Source organism: Tamandua tetradactyla, chromosome 4 (genome assembly GCF_023851605.1).
Source record: "Tamandua tetradactyla isolate mTamTet1 chromosome 4, mTamTet1.pri, whole genome shotgun sequence".
Lineage (NCBI taxonomy): Eukaryota > Metazoa > Chordata > Mammalia > Pilosa > Myrmecophagidae > Tamandua > Tamandua tetradactyla.
In genome coordinates this window covers 197,497,241-197,521,407 of record NC_135330.1, presented here as the reverse complement: position 1 = coordinate 197,521,407, position 24,167 = coordinate 197,497,241, and the positions used below count along the sequence as shown (strand labels likewise).

Sequence of the window (24,167 nt, the reverse complement as noted above, 5' to 3'; positions counted from 1 at the left end):
ATTGATGGGCCCTTAGCAAGATTGACAAAAAGAAGAAGAGAGAGGATGCAAATAAATAAGATCAGAAATGGAAGAGGAGACATAACTACTGACCTCACAGAAATAAAGGAGGTAATAACAGGATACTATGAACAACTTTATGCTAATAAATACAACAATTTAGATGAAATGGACGGGTTCCTGGAAAGACATGAACAACCAACTTTAACTCAAGAAGAAATAGATGACCTCAACAAACCAATCACAAGTAAAGAAATTGAATTAGTCATTCAAAAGCTTCCTAAAAAGAAAATTCCAGGACCAGATGGCTTCACATGTGAATTCTATCAAACATTCCAGAAAGAATTAGTACCAACTCTCCTCAAACTCTTCAAAAAAATCAAAGCGGGGGGAAAACTACCTAATTCATTCTACGAAGCCAACATCACCCTCATACCAAAACCAGGCAAAGATATTACAAAAAAAGAAAACTACAGGCCAATCTCTCTAATGAATATAGATGCAAAAATTCTCAATAAAATTCTAGCAAATCGTATCCAACAACACATTAAAAGAATTATACATCATGACCAAGTAGGATTCATCCCAGGTATGCAAGGATGGTTCAACATAAGAAAATCAATTAATGTAATACACCACATCAACAAATCAAAGCAGAAAAATCACATGATCATCTCAATTGATGCAGAGAAGGCATTTGACAAGATTCAACATCCTTTCCTGTTGAAAACACTTCAAAAGATAGGAATACAAGGGAACTTCCTTAAAATGATAGAGGGAATATATGAAAAACCCACAGCTAGTATCATCCTCAATGGGGAAAAATTGAAAACTTTCCCCCTAAGATCAGGAACAAGACAAGGATGTCCACTATCACCACTATTATTCAACATTGTGTTGGAGGTTCTAGCCAGAGCAATTAGACAAGAAAAAGAAATACAAGGCATCAAAATTGGAAAGGAAGAAGTAAAACTATCACTGTTTGCAGACGATATGATACTATACGTCGAAAACCCAGAAAAATTCACAACAAAACTACTAGAGCTAATAAATGAGTACAGCAAAGTAGCAGGTTACAAGATCAACATTCAAAAATCTGTAGCACTTCTATACACTAGCAATGAACAAGCTGAGGGGGAAATCAAGAAACGAATCCCATTTACCATTGCAACTAAAAGAATAATAATACCTAGGAATAAATTTAACTAAAGAGACAAAAAACCTACATAAAGAAAACTACAAAAAACTGCTAAAAGAAATCACAGAAGACCTAAATAGATGAAAGGGCATACCGTGTTCATGGATTGGAAGACTAAATATAATTAAGATGTCAATCCTACCTAAATTGATTTACAGATTCAATGTAATACCAATCAAAATCCCAACAACTTATTTTTCAGAAATAGAAAAACCAATAAGCAAATTTATCTGGAAGGGCAGGGTGCCCCGAATTGCTAAAAACATCTTGAGGAAAAAAAACTAAGCTGGAGGTCTCGCACTACCTGACTTTAAGGCATATTATGAAGCCACAGCGGTCAAAACAGCATGGTATTGGCATAAAGATAGGTATATCGACCAATGGAATCGAATAGAGTGCTCAGATATAGACCCTCTCATCTATGGACATTTGATCTTTGATAAGGCAGTCAAGCCAACTCACCTGGGACAGAACAGTCTCTTCAATAAATGGTGCCTAGAGAACTGGATATCCATATGCAAAAGAATGAAAGAAGACCCATATCTCACACCCTATACAAAAGTACTCAAAATGGATCAAAGATCTAAACATTAGGTCTAAGACCATAAAACAGTTGGAGGAAAATGTAGGGAGATATCTTATGAATCTTACAATTGGAGGCGGTTTTATGGACCTTAAACCTAAAGCAAGAGCACTGAAGAAGGAAATAAATAAATGGGAACTCCTCAAAATTAAACACTTTTGTGCATCAAAGAACTTCATCAAGAAAGTAGAAAGACAGCCTACACAATGGGAGACAATATTTGGAAATGACATATCAGATAAAGGTCTAGTATCCAGAATTTATAAAGAGATTGTTCAACTCAACAACAAAAAGACAGCCAACCCAATTACAAAATGGGAAAAAGACTTGAATAGACACCTCTCAGAAGAGGAAGTACAAATGGCCAAAAGGCACATGAAGAGATGCTCAATGTCCCTGGCCATTAGAGAAATGCAAATCAAAACCACAATGAGATATCATCTCACACCCACCAGAATGGCCATTATCAACAAAACAGAAAATGACAAGTGCTGGAGAGGATGCGGTGAAAGAGGTACACTTATCCACTGTTGGTGGGAATGTCAAATGGTGCAACCACTGTGGAAGGCAGTTTGGTGGTTCCTCAAAAAGCTGAATAAAGAATTGCCATATGACCCAGCAATACCATTGCTGGGAATCTACTCAAAGGAATTAAGGGCAAAAACTCAAACGGACATTTGCACACCAATGTTTATAGCAGCGTTATTTACAATTGCAAAGAGATGCAAACAGGCAAAATGTCCATCAACAGACGAGTGGCTAAACAAACTGTGGTATATACATACGATGGAATATTATGCAGCTTTAAGACAGGATAAACTTATGAAGCATGTAATAACATGGATGGACCTAGAGAACATTATGCTGAGTGAGTCTAGCCAAAAACTAAAAGACAAATACTGTATAGTCCCAATGATGTGAATCGACATTCGAGAATAAACTTGGAATATGTCACTGGTAACAGAGTCCAGCAGGAGTTAGAAACAGGGTAAGGTAATGGGTAATTGGAGCTGAAGGGATACAGACTGTGCAACAGGACTAGATACAAAAACTCAAAAATGGACAGCACAATAATATCTAATTGTAAAATAATCATGTTAAAACACTGAATGAAGCTGCATCCGAGCTATAGGTTTTTGTTTTGTTTTGTTTTGTTTTTACTATTATTACTTTTATTTTTTTCTCTATATTAACATTCTATATCTTTTTTGGATGTGTTGCTGGTTCTTCTAAACCGATGCAGATGTGCTGAGAAACGATGATCATGCATCTATGTGATGATGTTGAGAATTACTGATTGCATATGTAGAATGGTATGATTTCTAAATGTTGGGTTAATTTTTTTCCGTTAATTAATAATAAAAAAAAAAACCAAATCAATGAATTGAGGGGATATACAGAAGGCAAGGAATGAACAAAAAGAAGAAATGGAAAGTCTGAAAAAAAAATCACAGAACTTACGGGAATAAAAGGCACAGTAGAAGAGATGAAAAAAACAATGGAAACCTACAATGCTAGATTTCAAGAGACAAAACATAGGATTTCTGAACTGGAGGATGGAACATCTGAAATCCGACAAGAAAAAGAAAATATAGGGAAAAAATGGAAAAATATGAGCAGGGACTCAAGGAATTAAAGGACAATATGAAGCACACAAACATATGTGTTGTGGGTGTCCCAGAAGGAGAAGAGAAGGGAAAAGGAGGAGAAAAACTAATGGAAGAAAATTATCACTGAAAATTTCCCAACTCTTATAAAGGACTTCTAATTTCAGATCCAAGAAGTGCAGCGTACCCCAAAGAGAACAGATCCAAATAGATGTACTCCAAGACATTTACTAATCAGAATGTCAGAGGTCAAAGAGAAAGAGAGAATCTTGAAAGCAGCAAGAGAAAAGCAATCCATCACATACAAGGGAAGCCCAATAAGACTCTGCATAGATTTCTCAACAGAAACTATGGAGGCAAGAAGACAGTGGGATGATACATTTAAATTATCAAAAGAGAAAAACTGCCAACCAAGAATTCTATATTCAGCAAAACTGTCCTTCAAAAATGAGGGAGAAATTAAATCATTTTCAGACAAAAAATCACTGAGAGAATTCGTGACCAAGAGACCAGCTCTGCAAGAAATACTAAAGGAACACTAGAGACAGATATGAAGGCAGAAGAGAGAGGTGTGGATAAGAGTGTAGAAAGGAAGACCATGAGTAAAGGTAAAACGAAGGAAAATTAGAAGGACATATAAAAGCCAAAAGGCAAAATGCCCAGGCAGTAAGAAGACTGATGTTGATGGATTAAGATTCCCAATCGGGGAACATGGACGGGCAGAATGGACTAGGGAACAGGACCCATCTATATGTTGTCTCTACTCAAAGGACATGAGGGAAAGGACACAAACGGACATTTCCACACCAATGTTTATAGCAGCATTATTTACAATTACCAAGAGAAGGAAACAGCCAAAATGTCCATCAACAGACGGGTGGCTAAACAAACTGGTATATACATACGATGGAATATTATGCAGCTGTAAGACAGAATACAGTTATGAAGTACGTAACAACATGGATGGACCTTAAGGACATTATGTTGGGTGAGATTAGCCAGAAACAAAAGGACAAATACTGTATGGTCTCACTAATATGAACTGACATTACTAAATAAACTTGGAATATTTCATTGGTAACAGAGACCAACAGGAGATAGAAATAGGGTAAGATATTTGGTAAGTGGAGCTGAAGGGATACAGATTGTGCAACAGACAGCACAATAATACCTAACTGTAATACAATTATGTTAAAACACTGAATGAAGCTGAATGTGAGAATGATACAGGGAGGAGGGCTGGGGCACAAATGAAATCAGAAAGAAAGATAGACGACAAAGATTGAGATGGTATAATCTAGGATTGCCTAGAGTGTATAATGACAGTGACTAAATGTACAAATTTAAAAAATGTTTTTGCATGAGGAAGAACAAAGGAATGTCATTACTGCAAGGTGCTAAAAACAGATGGTAATTTATATTTTAAAATTTCAACTATGTGTGAAACTAAAGCAAAAAATGTTTATTTGGTACAAAATTTATATTTTGACTAGTGCATTTCCTAATATAACTTATGTAGATAGCTTGGTTGAACAACATAAGTACATGGAACCTTGGGTAAGACATGAGATTTCGTTGGTTTGTCCAGAGAGATGCCCCAATGAATCCCAGAGTGATTTGATCAGTGAGCAGAAAAGTATTTGCAAAGTCCCCTTTGGGGAATGGTGAGAACAGGGGAAAATTCAACCTCCCCAAGTTGAATTCTTGATATTCTCACAAGCAGTGTGGGCAACCAAAGCTATAGGCTGAGCCTCCAGTTTTGGGGTTTGTTCATATGAAACTTAACCTCACAAAGGATAGGTTAAGCCTACTTAAAATTAGGCCTAAGAGCCACCCCCAAGAGAACCTCTTTTGTTGCTCAGAAGTGGCCTCTTTCTCCAGCCAACACAACAAGCAAACTCACCACCCTCTCCCTGTCTACATGGGACATGACTCCCAGGGGTGTGGACCTTCCTGACAACGTGGGACAGAAATTCGAGAATGAACTCAGACTCAGCATCAAGGGATTGAGAAAAACCCTAGAATGAGCTGAGACCCAGCACCAAGGGATTGAGAAAATCCTCTCGACCAAAAGGGGGAATAGTGAAATGAGACAAAGTGTCAATGACTGAGAGATTCCAAACAGAGTTGAGATGTTATCCTGGAGGTTATTCTTATGCATTGTGCTGGTTTGAAAGGAAGTATGCCCCCTAAGAAAATCCATGTTTTAATATAAATCTCATTTCTTAAAGGTAGAATAATCCCTATTCAATACTGTATATTTGAATCTGTAATGAGATCATCTCCCTGGTTGATGTGATTTAGTTAAGAATGGTTGTTAAACTGGATTAGGGGATGACATGTCTCCACCCATTTGAGTGGGTCTTGATTAGTTTCTGAAGTCCTATAAAAGAGGAAACATTTTGGAGATTCGGAGAGACTCAGAGAGAGCAGAGAATGCTGCAGCACCACGAAGCAGAGTCCACCAGCCAGTGACCTTTGGAGATGAAGAAGGAAAACGCCTCCCGGGGAGCTTCATGAAATAGAAGCCAGTAGAGAAAGCTAGCAGATGACGCCGTATTTGCCATGTGCCCTTCCAGCTGAGAGAGAAGCCCTGACTGTGTTTCCCATGTGCCATCTCACTTGAGAGAGAAACCCTGAATTTCATCGGCCTTCTTGAACCAAGGTATCTTTCCCTGGATGCATTTGATTGGACATTACTATAGACTTGTTGTAATTGGGACATTTTCTTGGCCTTAGAACTGTAAACTAGCAACTCATTAAATCACCCCTTTTAAAAGCCATTCCGTTTCTGGTATATTGCATTCCAGCAGCTAGCAAACTAGAACATGCATCACCTTGTTATCTAAGAGGAAATGGAGAGGCTGGAGGGAACTGCCTGAAAATGTAGAGCTGTGTTCCAGTAGCCATGTTTCTTGATGATGATTGTATAATGGTGTAGCTTTCACAGTGTGACTGTGATATTGTGAAAACCCTGTGCCTTATGTTGTTTTTATCTACCTTGTCAACAGATGAGTAGAACATATGGAATAAAAATAAATAATAAAGGGAACTAATGTTAAAATAAATTTAGTTTGAAATGCTAGTGATCAATGAAAGAGAGGAGTAAGGTGTATGATGTGTATGGTTTCTTTTCTGTTGTCTTTTTGTTTCTCTTCTCTGAATTGATGCAAATGTTCTAAGAAATGATCATGATGATGAATCTGCAGCTATGTGATGATATGATGAATTACTGATTATATATGTAGAATGGAATGATCACATATTGGGAATGTTTGTGTTTCTTTCCTGTAGTTTTTTTTTAATTAATAAAAATTTTTTTTTAAAACTACAAACACATCGTGATTAACATCACCCAGATGAGAACACTGTCATCCCTTGTCTCAAATTAGTAAAAACTTTCCTTTCAAATTCATATCAAATTTCCCATCTACACAGTTGAAGTCTTAGTGAAAGTCCAAATTGGTGGCAGTATCTTCCCAACAGGTCTCTACACCTGTGGCCTCTCCTCAGACCAGTCCATCTTCTACATGCTACTGAAGTTATCTTTCTACAATACAAATACAATGATATCCTTTACCAAATCATCTTCCTGTTCTTTAAAAGATAAAACTCAACTACTTGATATGATTTTCAAGGGCCTTCATTTTCAAGACCCTCGTCTTTATTTCCTGTAATGTTTTCTGCTATGCTAGCTTTAATTCTATTTAACAACTGAAATGAACTGCCTATTGCTCTTTTTTTTTTTTAACTTTTTTATTGTATAACATAACATATATACAAAGCAATAAAGAAAAAAAGCATAGCTTTCAAAGCACTCTTCAACAAGCAGTTACAGGACAGATCCCAGAGTTTGTCATGTGCTACCATACGATCCATCTGGAGGTTGTAGGTTTCTGGAAAGTTACTCTAGTGCATGGAACCTTTGTCAAATACGATATAATGCCCTAGGTGTTTTCTAGGATTGGCTGGAATGGTTTTAGTTGGGGGTTGGCAAGGTATGTAGGTAGCAATGTCTAATTGAAGCTTGCCTGAGCGCCTATAGTTCTTTGAACATGTAATTGTTTTTTTCATAATTCCTTATCTTTGCACATACTATTCTCTCAACTAGAATGAGGATCTTCCTCTGCTCCTTTCCATATACCACTTGTCTACCTGATGGCTTTTCTACTCAACCTTTAGGACTAGGTTCAAAAGTTACCATCTCTGTGAAAATTATGCCCTGACATGCTCCCATTCCCTCTCTTCTAACTAGGCAAAATTCATCTCTCTCTTTATGCTTCTATAGGACTCCATGTATCACTTACTAATCCAAAAGATACTGCATTGCAATTGTCTGTTCATGCTATTGCCTCTCCTGCTAGACAGCATACTCTATATTTATCTTTGTAGCCCCAGCCCCTAGACACTGCTTGGTAAACATTTGTTGAGTGGATGAATGAAAAAAATCTGAATCTGATTTATAATATTATAATGTCCTATAGTAGAAATCACACTATAAAAAATAACTGGGTTTTAACCCGGGGTTTAATCCTATATACATCAGTTATTTTTGCTGGGCCTCACTTTTCACCTTAAAAATTAAAGATGTTTTATTAGAGATGCTAAAGCAGCGTCCAATTCTAAATTCTCTAACTCTATAATATATGCCATGAAGAAAAGTTCTACTATCAGGCCCTAGTAGAATAAGCTTCTATTTATAACCATTTCTTATATATACACAAGCACGTTAAAATAAATGCAATAAAAATCAACCGAATACAGACAAAAGAAAAAAATTCAACCAAATATATATACATAAACATACCCCTTCCAATCTGGATGCACCTTAAAATTTCCCACTTTAATCACTTTCAGATACGCAATTCAGTGGTGTCAATTTACATTCACAATGCTGTACCATCACCACCATGTATTACCAAAAGTTCTCAATTAACCCAATCAGAGCCTCAGCACTAATCACGCATTAACTCCCATTCCTCATCCTCATGCCATCCCTGGTAAACGATATTCTAGTTTCGGAGTCTATGAATTTGTACTATTTCACGTATTTCAGGTAAGTGAAATTATACAATATTTGCCCTTTTGGGTCTTGATTATTTTCCTAACACGTTCTCTTCAAGGTTCATCCATGCTGTAGCATGTATCAGAATGCCATGCGTTTTTACAGCTGAATAATATTCCACTGCATGCTCTGGTGGCCAGGGGCTGTATATGCCCCAGAAAAACATGTTCTTAAACTTAATCCATATCAGTGGGTGTGAACCCAAATAAGTAGGACCTTTTGATGAGGTCTTAATCCTATTAATAGAAGCCATTATTTCATGCAAGTTCCCAGCTTGCAAACTGTCCCACAGAATTTGGGCTTGCCCATTCCCAGTCATGTGAGTCAATTCCTATTTATCTCACAATATTACATGATTGACATAGATCATTTTGATTTTGTTTCTCTAAAGTACCCTGGCTAAAGTATATGTACCATATTATGTTTATTCATTCATCTCTTGATGAAACTTGGGTTGCTTACATCCTTTGGCAATCGTAAACATGGCATGCAGTTTTAAACGAGGTATATTTTTTTTAATCCTTCATAAAGTTCAACATACAAAGTCTATGTAACAGCATCTAAGTAGCTATATAATAGCATCTAAATAGCTATTAACTCACACTCTGGAATACATCTATATGACACAGATATTTTATAACTGAACTACATATTATTTCTTCTTTTCACCTAATTAGTGACTAAGTGTACTGTTTTATTAAACATTAAACATAATATATATTTATTAATTAGTCAACAAAACAGATTCTCTAAACCTAAGTTAAAAGAAGAACAAGCTATTTAGAACTGAAGCACAAATTCTGGACAGAATACTAATGAGCTATGTAGAGACATATAACTGCTACATACCTTATGGGCAGGCACCAAATTTACCAAAACTGTATCCAAAAGCTCCTGAGATACTGTATCACCTTCACAAATAATAGAGCTCATAAGGTCTACCATGTGCATATGAACCTTCTGATTGTGACCATTGCTGAAATCAAAACAAGTATTTTATTTAAAATATAATATAGCTGGCATCTACAAGATTCAGTCATAAGATGGTATTGACACACATTACACATTATAAAAAATGAAATTAAAATATTAAATAAAATTCCATATATTCACTTAGAGCACTTCTCTCAAATCTTATAATAGTATTCAAAATATATATTTACCACATTTCTTTGAATACTCTTCCTTAATTTTGACCAGTCTCACAAACAAATGATTAAATCAAACATAACTTTTTCTTAAGTTCATAAAAGTGAAATGCCTTTGCCAAAAGTAATTCTAGTACATAATTTTAAAGAATGTTAATAACACTCAATATTCACATGAATTAAAGAGTCAATAATATGTAAATCAAATACAGATAAAAATAACAAAATAATTTTTAAAATATTTTATGTTGGCTAGGGTATCTTATGTCACACAAAGTTCTACTCATTTTTAAACAACGATAAAAATAATTTTAATGAGTTTTTAAGCTACAACTCTTAACCTTCTAATATTTATTATCACAAACAATTGATAAAGATTCACCTAAAAATTAGAAAATCTTTATATATTTAAATAATGTTACATATTTAGTAAAATAAACTTACTTTATAACTGAAAACAATGTTCTGTATAGCTGGGTAAAAATTTCATTGCTATCTTCTAACTCAAAGCATATGTTATACGACTTGACCCAAGCAATGTTCTAAAATTAAAAGGTGAAAAAGATGAAAGGTAAACACTTTAATTAGTAAAAGTATGTAAGCACAAGAATCCATTTAAAATGTGATCACCCCAAACATAATATACTGCTTACCTCAAGTAAATAAAAATATCTATTGAACTGTGGGCTCTTCGTATCCTCTAGCCCCTTCAATTGCCTTGTTATAAACATAAATATATCCTTGAAAAAAAAAAAGACAAAGTATTGTTTAGATTAGGAAGACCAAATGAAAGTATACACTAAACTTCTAATTCAGGACTCCTACAAATGATAATAAATTGGAAAGAACCAGTAAAAAAAAACTGTATTTGACTACAAGTTTTTAAAAGCACACCATTCACAGGAAGAGCATTAAGTGTCTTAGTGTTCTTCATAGTAAAACAGTGAATCATTTACATAATCTCACAGTACAGCAAGTAAAAAGTTCATCTGACACCAAAATAAAGAAACAGACCTGTTAACTGAGTCAACTAAAACTTAGGCTAACTGTTATTAGGCTGAAAAAACACTGAAATGACAGAGCTGATCAGATCTGAGCAAATGAGCAGGATTCTCACTCCAACCATCAAGCAGCAGCTCCTGAAGTAAAGGAACCATGTCTCTTTTATTCTCCACTTTAAACCCCATTCCTGACACATAATCAATAGTGACAGGTTAAATGAAATACGCCTTAATTTTTTGCCTTGTTTTAAACCATGGCTGAATAACCTTCCCATAAACTTGCTTTCTACACAGTTTACACAGTGATGTTTTGTTTCTCTGTTTTTTAATTTCTTATCAAGTCTACCTTATAATCAATCATTCAATATCTTTCTGTACAGCTATAATTCTTTCATGCTTTCTATCAACATTTTTTCCAAACTGTTTAGTCACAGTAGTTTCCTTCTTTCCTCATATTGTAAAGATTTCCTGTCCATATGGTTTTACTCACAACCACCATGACCAAGTACTTATGGTCTTTTCTACCTTTCCATTACAATTTTGTTCAGTTGATTTCTTCAAAAAAAATTCACATCATATCTTATATTTAAATGAATTAGAATTTGTATACTGCAAATTCAGGTTTATGCTAGGGTGCTGTCTCTTAAATAATGAGCATGGTTTTCCACATGGATTTTCAAGAAGAAAAACGTACTGCCTGTCAAGTAATACTGAAGGAATCAAAAATTTCAAAAAAACTATAAAATCTAAAAAGAATAGAATATACTTATTCTCTGGATCAGAAATCTTTTTCAAAAGTAAGCTCTGAAGAAGCAGAAGTAGTTTAACAAAACATTGCTACAGCTACTGAATCCGAAGAAATTTTCTAAATACTTTAATTCCCATTTTAGTTAAAAAGATTAACAAAAGTACCAGTCAATTTTGGCAGTTCTTTAAATGGTACTTGCCTTTAGTTTATCAGGAGATGTGTAGGGAGCTTCAGGAGCATAAATTCTGAAAATATCAGCAAGGCAGCAAGCTACCAGTAAGCGAACATCTTTATCAGGATGCTTGAGGAAAAAATCTGAAGCAAGATGTAAAGCTAAATTTAGATAAAGCTCCTTTTCTTCTTCAGAGTCCTGGTCCATATCCATGAATGTTTTAACAACCATCTATACAAAAACAAAATCTCAATCAAATAATGAAATGTTCCATGTAAAAATGTATTAATTTGGTATGTAGCACAGTAAATCTTGTGGTGGACAATGTCTGTGATTAACCGTACAAATGTTAAAAAGTTCCTTCACGAACTAGAACAAATATATGACACTACTGCAGAGAGTAAGTAATAGAGTGGTGGTATATGGTGGGGTAAATGTACCGATTGCAAACTATGGACTACAGTTAAAAGTAATATCTTAATAATCTTTTATCAACAATAACAAATGTACCATACCAATACAATGGGCCAATAATGGGGGGGGGGTTAAGGGCTATGGGAGGATTTGGGGTTTCTATTTTAATTTCCTTTCTGGAATACTGAAACTCTTCTAACACTGATCATGGGGATGTATGTACTACTGTGTGATGATACTGTGAGACAGTGATTACATGCTTTGGATGGTTTGTGGAGTATAAATATACATCAATAGAGCTGCATTTAAATATATACGTATATTCATTTGCAATAAAGATATTAATTGCAAATATTAGCTCCCAATAAATACACTTTCATTTCCCCCCTGAAAGTATTTATTTAAGAGGACAATTTTAAAAGTCCAGTGTAAACAACTTTTCTTTCAAAGTCTAAGTGAAATATTTTTCACTTACACATCATCTCTGATAATTCAATTTTTAAAAACATTTTTATTGTGAAATATATATACAGAAAAGTAATAAATTTCAAAGTACAGTTTATCAAGGCATTATGGTGCAAATTTCACACTATGGGTTATAGTTTTACAATTTCAGGTATTTCCTTCTGGCTGTTCTAATACACTGGAAACTAAAAATAAATATCACATAATGATTCAATAGTCATAACCCTTTGTTAAATACTAACTTTTCTGTTACAACTCTTCCCTCTCATTTTGATCATTCTCTCAATCTTCAGGGATATTTGGGTAATGTCCACTTTAACTTCTTCATGTGGAAAAGGGGTGTCAGCCTTATGGGGTAGGGAAATGCAACTGGTTATGTTCTGGGAGAGACAGGAGCTCTAAGTTTCAGGGCTTATCTGGCACAGGAACAATCTAGATGTCTTAACTTTCTGAAAAATAAACTTCATTAGTAAAACTTTTATAGAGTCTTAGATAGAGCCCTGTGTTTTCTTTAGCGTTTTCAGGTATACTGCTGGTTGGGAGCTTGGCAATACTGTGGCAATTTATAATATCTGCCTGAAACTTGCATAAGAGTAACCTCCAGAATGACCTATCGACTCTATTTGAAACCTTAGTCACTGAAACCTTATTTTGCTACATTTCATTTCCCCTTTTTGGTCAAACAGGCATTCTCAATCCCAAGATGCCAGGGCCAGGCTTATACCTGAGAGTCAACGCTAACTCGATTTTTGAAGTTTAACATTAGCCTCATGCAGAAGTTTAGACTAGCTATAGGCATGCCTAAGAGTTATTCTGGAGGACATCTGTTATTGCTCAGATGTGACCTTAGTCTCTCTAAGAGAATAATATACAGATTCAAGAAGGATGTCTAAGATGCATTCCTAAACATTAAAAAGCTACCAGGAAGTGACTAGCATAACATTCAATCAAATATTTCTTGTGCCACAGTAAAAGAGAATATAGTATAGATAGTTCATTGGTAGGTCTCAATAACATGTATGGGATAAACAGAAGGAAGCTACAAGAAATGGTTCTTTCTTTAAAAACATTTACATCTATCTACCCAATATATTTTAACCTTTGTTTCCCCCATTATTTGTTTTTTTTATTTTTTCTATTCATATCTTTTACTCATCTGTCCATACCCTAGATAAAGGGAACATCATACACAAGGTTTTCATAATCACACAGTCACACTGTAAGCATTATATCTTTATACAATCATCTTCAAGAAACAAGGCTACAGGAGAACAGCGCTACAGTTTCAGGTATACAGCTCATGGAAACGCTAGTGGTCAGTGAGAGGGAGGGGTAAGGGGTATGGTATGTATGTTTTTTTTGTTTTTTTTTTCTTTTTATTTCTTTTTCTGGGGCGATATAAATGTTCCAAAAAATGATCATGGTGATGAATATACTACTATGTGATGATATTGTGAGCCACTGATTGTACACCATGTATGGAACGTCTGTATGTTAAGAATGTTTGTGTCTGTATGTTGTTTTGTCAATAAAAATACATTAAAAAATATTTACAGTAAAATGGGGTGTAAACAAAAAAATGGTACAGCTTAGATGCTATAACTGGTTTTCTCTAATTTCAGCTTTAGTAGTCACAATGATGACCTCCACCTGAACAATATTAACAAATGGGACTTAACAAAATCACCTGACTCAACAGGAGCCGGCATTCAACTACACCTCCAGTGAAAGGGCACCACATGGCGTCCATGAGGTGGTGCTGCAAGTGGTGGGCCACAAGGAGGGCTGGCAACCAGCACAAAAGCCTGTGCCCTGGTCCTTCAGACACAGGTAAGCGTTTCCACTCTGCTGAAGAGCCAGATATCTGAGTCACGAATTGTCCAATTTCCAAATGAATTCTCAAGGCAGCCCTGGAGAACACTTCCTCACAGAGAAGCTCCTCCATTCTATTATTTCAGATGCCAGAACCCACAAACCAATCCTTCCTATCTACCACAATGGTTAGTTTAAGGGCACAATATTCAGGACTATTCTGCTAACTTTTAAATGATATTACTTTGAAAATGTATGCTATGATGGCCCTGGTGTACGCATCATGAAAAGAGAAAAAGAAAAGAAGGGCTAGGTTGTAAGGACCTATTTCTTTCTCTAGAATCTCTTCACAAAAGAGAATAAAATGCTATAAGAAAAACTAGAAGTTACACAATAATATCACCTTACATATTAAAAATTGTTATAATTTATAAAACTTGCATATGTATTCGCATATACAAAGTTCCACCTAAAATCTTTTTCATATTTCCTAAGAAGGGGGATGGTAAAACCAATGGGAAGTGTAAATTAGGAAAATAAACTAAGAAATATACCAACAGAATACTGACAGGCATAAATGTCTACAAACAGCACACTACAGACACTCAAGGTGAGCCCAGCAGCCACAGAAGTCAGTCCCCCAAGACAAACAGCAAAGTTCACTCAAGGGCCAGATGATGACACTGAATTCCTCACAACAGCCCACAACTCAAAATTTATTGATAATTCATATATAAGTCCTCTACATTAAAGATCTGGAGAGAACAACATTTGTAAATGACACTGTGCTGGTTTGAAAGGAAGTAATGCCCCCTAGAAAAGCGATGTTTTAATCAAAATATCATTTCATAAAGGTAGAATAATCTCTATTCAATACTGTATTTTTGAAACTGTAATCAGATCATCTCCCTGGATGATGGGATTTAGTCAAGAGTGGTTAAACCGGATTAGGGGATGACACGTCTCCACCCATTTGGGTGGATCTTGATTGGTTTATTGGAGTCCTATAAAGAGGAAACATTTTGGAGAATAAGAGATTCAGAGAGAGCAACACTACGAAGCAGAGAATCCACCAGCCAGCGACCATTGGAGAAGAAGAAGGAAAACACCTCCCGAGGAGCTTCATGAAATAGGAAGCCAGAAGAGAAAGGAGCAGATGATGCCTTGCTTGCCATGTGCCCTTCCAACCAAGAGAGAAACTGTGACTGTGTTCACCATGTGCCTTTCCAGATGAGAGAGAAACCCTGAACTTTATCGGCCTTCTTGAACCAAGGTATCTTTCCCTGGATGCCTTTGATTGGACATTTCTATAGACTTATTTTAATTGGGACATTTTCTCGGCCTTAGAACTGTAAACTAGCAACTCATTAAATTCTCCTTGTTAAAGGCCATTCCATTTCTGGTATATTGCATTCTGGCAGTTAGCAAACTAGAACAGACACTAAACACTAATAACTGTAGGCTCCAGCTGCTTTCAAGATCAGCTTCTCAGCAAACAATAGGGATGTTTACCTATCATTCCTGAAATACAAACAATCTTAAGAAATTAACATACTAGTTTCTCTAAATATTCATTAGATCGAGGGAATACAAACACATAGAAAATGAAAAATGTCATGTACAGAAGAGGTTTGTAGCTTGACTATTTTTAATAAAATAAAACACAAGCTCCCAACTAGATAAAATAGCCACCTACTGCCAAATTTAATATGCTCATATGTCTTTTATTTTGAACAATAAATATTTGATATCTGACAGTCTAATACTTTATGCATAAATGAACAATACTAAAACTTTAAGTGAAGTTTATAATATTGAATTAGGGGCTGTCATGGTCAGGTTCATGTGTCAACTTGGCCAGGTGGTGGTGCCAAGTTGTCTGATCAGGCAAGTGCTGTCCTGTCTGTTGCTATGAGGACATTTCATGGACTTAAATCACAATCATGTTGGCTGTATCCACCGCATTTGCAATCACTAAGGGGAGTGTCTTCCGTAATGAATGACACTTAACCTAATCACTGAAGACTTTTAAGGACGATTCAGAAGAGACAATCACTCTTCCTGCTTCAGCCAGCCAGTCTCTCCTGAGAGTTCGTGGAGGACCTTCATTGGAGCCGCCAGTTTGTGGCCTGTCCTACAGACCTTGGACTCTTACATCCCCATGGTTACGCGAGACCCTTTTATAAATCTTATATTTACAGATATCTTCTGCTGATTCTGTTTCTCTAGAGAACCCTAGCTAATATGGGGGCCTTTTCTTACAAAAATACATCATAGGACAGTGGCTATAAAATAATACTTTGTTTTAAAGTTCTTGGACCTTCAATGATTAATTAAAAGCTTTTCAATCTTGAAATCCAGCTGAATAACAATACATTATCAAGCAACGTATGTATCTAGGTAGATACAGCCTAGAAGGAAAAAAAAAAAAAAAAAGCTCAAAAATAAAGACCATCCAAACCAGTTGATTAATTACAGCTTAAAATTCTCCCTGGCCCATATACTCCTTTCATTTCAACAATTACAGGGAACATCAGTGCCCCAAAGAAAAAGGTGAAACAAAATAGATAAAGAGCCACCAACCACACAGTGATGGCTTCATCCATGGGAACTGCCCATCAATCTGGACTCAGTGTTGAACGTCAGAGTCAGAGGGAGAAACTAAAAGTATATTATTTGACCTAGTCTCAAAATAACTTACACAAAAGTAAAACATAGCCTGAGTACTCAGTATAAAGACTTAAAACTTCCTTTTAGAATAAAATAGTTGTTCTTAATAAAATAATTGAGATACAGAGAGAGGCAACTTTCTACAGACATAAAGAAATATAAGAGTATTGTGGATTTGCTGTTCTTTATACCAAGTATGGAAGGCCCTAGGAAAATCTAAACTTCATAACTTTCTACTTTCTCTTCCATTGACCAAACCTGTTCCTCATCTACTCTACTCCCTGGGATATTTTTTCTGCCCTTTGCTTTTCTAATTAAGTTATCCTAAAAAGATACAGCCAGAAATGATTTTCACAGGGCACCACAATTCTAAACAGGTGTCCAAGAACTGTAATCCAGTTTTACTTACCTTTAACCGTCTCACCATCTCCTCTTTAGATATCTTATCTGAGATTTCCTTGACACCAGGAGGATAAGTAATCTTTCCATCATTAGTCCTTGTCTTTGAATGAGCCATGATGGAAATATTTTTACACCTAAAACAATAAATACATACAAATCAGAAAATAAAGGAAAATCATATTGATAATAAACATAAAAGTACCTTGCTCCCCCAAAATAATTTAAAACTACCTCCTAATTTACAATTCACTTATTTAATTAGAGGAAACCACCCTATTGAGCAGTTACCAAAGAAACACTGGTATTTTTATTTCCATTGGTGGCAAACTAGATTATTTGTGCTAACTCCCCAACTTAAAAAAAAAATTACAATTGCTAGAATACCCAAAAAGGCATTTTTTAAAAAAAGCATCACAAACCGTTCAGACCTAAATCTAAGTAAAAGCAGGAACCCAGAGGACTAAAGCACTAGAGCATCCCAAGGGCATTTGCCAGTCCTGTCACACCTATGATTAGTCCTGGTGGTTTCACTGGGCAAGGAGAGAAACAAGTCCAAACCTGTCAAATAAGAGACCCTCCCTACATTAACATGGAACACTACCACACCACACACACACACATACCTGTAAAAAAGGCACCCACAAAAAGGGTCAACCAGAAATGTACATCTGCCCACCCACCAGCCCCAGGGACAGCAGAGGGAGGCTACCTTGACACTCAACAGAGAAAGGTAACAAAGGAAACAAGGGAGAACAACTGATCAGTTCTGGCCATGGGCCTACAAATTTGCTTAGACCTAAGACCTCTGGAGAAACTCAAGCCATGAACTTCATGACCCCTGGCCAAAGGTGCCCCTGAGTGTCTAAAGAAGTAAATTCAAGTCCTGCCTAGGAGAGGGAACCTTCATCATAAGCCTCAAAGAAACCTCATATTTGTTGTTTCAAGGACAATAAACGATACCCAATAAAAATAAAGCACTAAGGAAACAAAGCACTACGAGCAAGAACCAGCAGAAATACCAGACACCAAGAATAGACCCAGAAAGTTCAGTAATTATCACAGTAAAACCACTATATTTTTAATATTAAAGAAATAAAAGGTAAGTCTGAAAATACCTGCACGGAATAAAAAATTATAAGCACAAACTAAAGATCTAGATATGTTTAACTTCTAAAAATGAAAAAATACAATAACTGCAATTAAAAACTCAATGGATGCACTTATTGGCAATTTAAGAAAAGTTAAGATAGAATTAGTGGACTGAAAGACAGGTCAGAAGAAATTACCGAGGGCATAACATAGAGAGAAATAAAAATGAAAGATACAGAATAAAAGTTAGAAAGATCTAACTATGATTAATTAAAGTACTGGAAAGAGAGTCATGATGCAGAGGTCAACATCTGAGATTATCATAAAATACCAAATCACAAATTTCAGAAGTCAAACAGGATTAAATTTAAAATTACTGTTATTGTTATTCCAAAAAAATCTTAAATCAAATATACAGCCTTGAAAGGAACAGCATTTAAAGTAATAGGTGACTTTTCAACAGCAACAATGTAAGCCAGAAGACAACAAAATTTCATCTTCAATGTGCAGAAAGAATATCACTGCAAACCTGAAGTTTATAGCCAAGGAGTATAATTTTCAAGAATAGGGTATAATGAGGACATTTTAGCCAAACAAAAATTGAGAAGTATAATAGGTTAGTATACAAAGCACTGAGAACATTGTTCGGCACACGCTACATGCTATATAATACATATATACAGTATATATTACCATACATGCATGAACATGCATGAGCAGGTTAAAGTACCAAGATTTTTAAATTCAATTTTGAGAGCCTGTTAGACATATGAAAACATACAGATATGAAATGCTGAAAGTAAAAGAATGGAAAAATATATCGTGTAAACACTAAATAAAAGAAAGCTAACATCAATAATAAAAAGATAAGTAGACCCCAGGAACCCATTCCTTTAACAGAAACACACTCGTGTTCTCCAACAGACACACATATGGACATTCAAAGGATTAATATTCATAGGAGATGTGACAGACTGAATTATGTACCGCAATTTAGACTGATTCTTAATCTTAACCCACATTCCTAAGTCTGTGAACTGATGTAAGAAGTAGCATCTCCTTAAGATGTCATTTTAAATTAATGTGTGGCCCAACTGAATGAGGTTGGGTCTTAACTGGGATTACTGAAGGCCCTAGGAAGAGAAAGAAACCAGAAACCAGAGTCAGAGTTAGCCTTGGGAGGACCCAGAAGGCAAAGTCAACGGAACCAGAAGAGAAAGAAGACCTCATTATGTTTTACAAGGCGGAGACAGAAGCCAAGGAACCCCAAGGACTGCTGGCAAGCCGACACCAGAATGTTACAGACCTTAGAGAAAAAGCATCATCACCTCACTGACCCCCGGAGTTGGAATTGCTCTTAGCCTCAAAACTGTGAACCAATAAATTTTCATTGTTTAAGCCAACCCACTGCATAGTATTTGTCAAAGCATCCTGTGAAATTAGGACAACAGCTAAAACCAGAAAACAATACCACTGTCCATTAACAGTAGGATGAATAGAATCATAACAGAATCAAATACTTCCCTCTACTGCTTCACACGATAATATGGGTTAAAATTACAAACAGAGGTGACTGTAAGAAGCCAGACACAAAATACTACAGTGTATGATTACATTTGTGACTTCAGACACAGGGAAACCTATTCTATAATGTCAAAAAGTCAGGATAGTAAACATTGTTATGAGAAGAATGTAACTGAAAGGGGTGAGAGGAATGTAATGTATTTCTTAATCTGGGTGCTGGTTACACAGATGTTTTCATTTAGGATAGAGTCAGAGAGCTGGATACTTAAAATGTGTGTACTTTTCTAAATATCTGTTATACTTCAACAAAAAGTTTAAAGATAAGAAAATCTCCAAATATTTAAAAATTTAAAAGCACTTCTTAATAACGATAAAAGAAAGCAAGTATTGGATCAACAAAGTAAAACATCATAAGCCAAACTTACAAAGTTTATGCCATTACATTTGAGAATTTAGGCAAGATGGAGAAAATACATATCTTACCAATACTGATTCAAGAAATAAGGAAAATAGCAATTAAGGAAACGGGGTAGAATGAGCTGTTACAAACCTCAAAGGAAAAACAGTAATTAAGGAAACGTAGTAGAATGATCTGTTACATACCCCAGAAAAGGCCATGTTCATTAAACCCATTTCTGTGGATGAAGACCTATTGTGGGTGGGACCTTCTTTCAACTGCAATGTGACCTAGCCCATCCAAGGTGGGTCTTACTCCTTTCACTGGAGTCCTTTATGAGAGGATAAAAAACAGAAAACGCCCAGAGGAGTTGAAAGACCCCAGAGGAGCTGAGAAAGGAAGCCACTGAAGTCAGAAGCTGAAAGCAACAAAACTTGGAAAAGAAGGACCAGGAGATGTTAGCCATGTGCCTTCCCATGTAACCAAGGAGTCCGAGATGCCTGGGACCTTTCTTTCTTCAGAGAAAGTACTGTCCTGTTGATGCCTTAATTTGGACATTTTCAAGGCCTTAGGACTGTAAATTTGTAAGCTAATAAATCACCATTGTAAAGTCAATCCAGTTCTGGTATATTGCATTACAGCAGCTTTAGCAAACCAAAACAAGGAACAATCAATATATATTTCCACAAGGAAGAAGTCTCCAAGACCAGATGGCTTTACCAATGAGTTCTACCAAATAACAGAGAAAGAAATAATTTCAATCTCTTGTTGTGTCTCCAACCTACCAGGAGACACAACAAAGATTCCACTGAACTGAAAATTAAGACTGCCACCTGGTTACTTTGGGCTTTTCACGCCTCTAAATCAACAGGTAAGGAAGGGGATTACTGTATTGGCTGGGGAGACTGACTGATCCTGATTATCAAGGGAAACAGAACTGCAACTACATAATGGTGGCAAAGCGGCATTTTCCTGGAATACAGGAGGACCTCTAGCGCACCTCTTTGTACTACCATGCCCTGTAATTAAAGTCAATGGAAAGGTACAACAATCCAAATCCAGGAAGGACTAGCCAAATGCCCATAAACTTCATGAATGAAGGTCTGAGTCATTCCACCAGGTAAAGAACTATGGCCAGCTGAAGTGCTTGCTGAGGGTAAAGGGAGCATGGGATGGGTAGTGGAAGAAGGCAGTGATAAGTATAAACTACAACCACATGACCAGTTACGTAAACAAAGACTATGATGGCATGAATATTTCCTCCTTGTTTTGTTATGAAGTACGTTTGTATTTGCACATTAAGCAAATACTTTTTTCTTCTCTATCATTTCCCCTTATCATATGACGTAAGCTGCACTGTTCATATCCTATTATTTAAGTCATAGAGTATCAAGTTTAAGAAATTAAGTGCCCAAGGACTTGCACCCTATTCTGAAGAGATTTAGTGCATTTCCAGTTGCACACAGGACAGTTGAATATTGTTAGGCAAAAAATGTCTGTTATTGTGTTCTATTTAGAGATTAAGTATGGTGTTCTAGTTTGCTAGCTGCCGGAATGCAACACACCAGAGACGAATTTGCTTTTAATAATAGGGGATTTATTCTGTTAATTCTTCAGAGGAAAGGCAGCTAACTTTCCACTGAGGTTCTTTCTTACGTGGGAAGGCACAGGGTGATCTCTGCTGGCCTTCTCTCCAGGCCTCTGGGTTCCAACAACTTTCCCCAGGTGATTTCTTTCTGCATCTCCAAAGGCCTGGGCTGAGCTGCAAGTGCTGAGACGAGGAATGCCGAGCTGCTAGGCTGTGCTACATTGCGTTCTCTCATTTAAGCACCAGCCAATTAAGTCAAACGTCATTCACTGCAGCAGGCACGCCTCCTAGCCGACTGCAAATGTAAATCAGCAACAGATGAGGTTCACATACCATCGGCTCATGTCCACGGCAACAGAACTAGGTGGCTTCACCTGGCCAAGTTGACAACTGAACCTAACTACCACATATGGTTTAAGGTGATGTGCATAGCTGCCAAATTGACAACGGGTGGACTGTTATAGTTTGGGCTCATGTGTCAACCCAGCCAAGTGATGGTGCCCAGCTGTCTGGTCAAGCAAGCACTGGTCTAGCCATTACTGCAAGGATATTTCAGGGGGCTGGTTTATTAAATCATCAGCATATGGATTGCAACCATGGCTGATTACATCTGCAGTTGGCCAAGGGGAGTGCTTTCCACAATTAGTGACATTTACTCTAATCACCTGAAGGATTTAAAGAAGAAATCAGGACCAGCCAGCCTCTCCTGGGGGCTTCATTAAGGCCTTCATCAGAGTTGTCAGCCTGCAACTTGACCTACATAATTTGGTCTTCTGCATCCCAGGCGCATGAGACAACTTTACAAAATCTCATATTTACAGGGATCTCCTGTTGGTTCCGTTTCCCTAGAGAACCCTGACTAACACAATAGCCAAGATACTTAAAGAAGAGAAAGGCCATGAAAGGTCTTGTTCTACCAGACATAAAAATCAATTATAAAGCTAAAGTAATTCAGACAGTGTGTTATTGACATAGGAAATCACAAACAGACCAATAGTACATAACAACCTGGAAACACATCCACACAAACAAGAAACTCAAATTATGAAAACAGTGGCAGGGAAGATCAGTAAAGAAAGTCCAGATAACACAATAAATAGTTTTGAGATACATGCACATCTGTATGTAAAAGAACTGACATTGTACCCATACCTAACACCATATACAAAATTTCAGGTAGATTAATGACCTAAATGTAAAATCAAAATGTAAATGCTTTTAGAATATGATATAAAAGAATACTTCATAACCTCAGGTTAAGAAAAGGTGGATTACACAGGACACCTGAAGCATTAATTAGCCAGCAAAAACCAAATTCATAGCTGTTTTCCTTCAACCAAAGAGTAAGAGAGTCAGCGTACACATCATTCCAGGGGAAGGCAGGTAAATGTGGCAGGATCCCCACTTTTCCACAGAACCTGGCATGGAAATCTTTTTCCTCTGCTTTAAGAGAAACAAAAATGATTCATCATCCATAACAGCAGAGACACAACAAGAATGCAGGGAGGGCACCTTTAAGGAATATACTCATCCAAATCGTTAGAAATTTATTCAGGGCCTATGACTTGCAAAACACTTCAGCAGTCAGATGTGTTCTCTCTCCCTCTAAGTCAACACGGCAGGTGAACTCACTGCCCTACCCCTCTACATGGGACGTGACTCTCAGGGGTGTAAATCTCCCTGGCAACATGGGACAGAAATCCCAGGATAAGAAGCGACCCGGCATCAAGGCATTGAGAAAACCTTCTCGACCAAAAGGGGGAAGAGAGAAATGACACAAAATAAAGTGCCATGGTAGAATGCTCGCCTTTCATGCGGGAGACCCAGGTTTGATTCCCGGACCATGCACCCAAAAACAAAGAAAATAAAAAAATAAAGTGTCAGTGGCTGAGAGATTTCAAACGGAATTGAGAGGCTATCTTGGAGGTTATTCTTATGCATTATATAGATATCCCTTCTTAGTTTATGGTGTTTTGGAGTGGCTGGAAGGAAGTACCTGAAACTGTAGATCTGTGTTCCAGTAGCCATGTTTCTTGAAGATGACTGTATAATGATACAGCTTTTGCAATGTGACAGTCTGACTGTGAAAACCTTGTGTCTGATGCTCCTTTTATCTAGGGTATGGACAGATGAGTAGAAAATATGGATTAAAAAATTTACGAATAATAGGGGGAACAAAGGTTAAAATAAATTGAGTGGATTGAAATACTAGTGGTCAATGAGAGAGAGGAGTAAGGGATGTGGTTTGTATGAGGTTTCTTTTTTCTTTTTTATTTCTTTTGCT

The 24,167-nt window shown here is 36.5% G+C and overlaps 1 protein-coding gene across 6 annotated transcripts in view; it reads right to left on the bottom strand.

Annotated features, from left to right (window-relative positions):
• Positions 1-24,167, bottom strand: part of PDS5B (PDS5 cohesin associated factor B) — a 226,461-nt gene that overhangs the window by 159,396 nt on the left and 42,898 nt on the right. For all 6 annotated transcript variants that reach the window (XM_077159007.1, XM_077159008.1, XM_077159005.1 and 3 more), the window contains exons 2-6: positions 17,293-17,419; positions 11,550-11,753; positions 10,255-10,341; positions 10,046-10,143; positions 9,303-9,429 (exon numbers count right to left, since the gene is read on the bottom strand). In XM_077159007.1, the coding sequence (XP_077015122.1) occupies positions 9,303-9,429; positions 10,046-10,143; positions 10,255-10,341; positions 11,550-11,753; positions 17,293-17,400 (624 nt within the window). In that variant the 5' untranslated portion in view covers positions 17,401-17,419. The remainder of the gene's footprint in view (positions 1-9,302; positions 9,430-10,045; positions 10,144-10,254; positions 10,342-11,549; positions 11,754-17,292; positions 17,420-24,167) is intronic.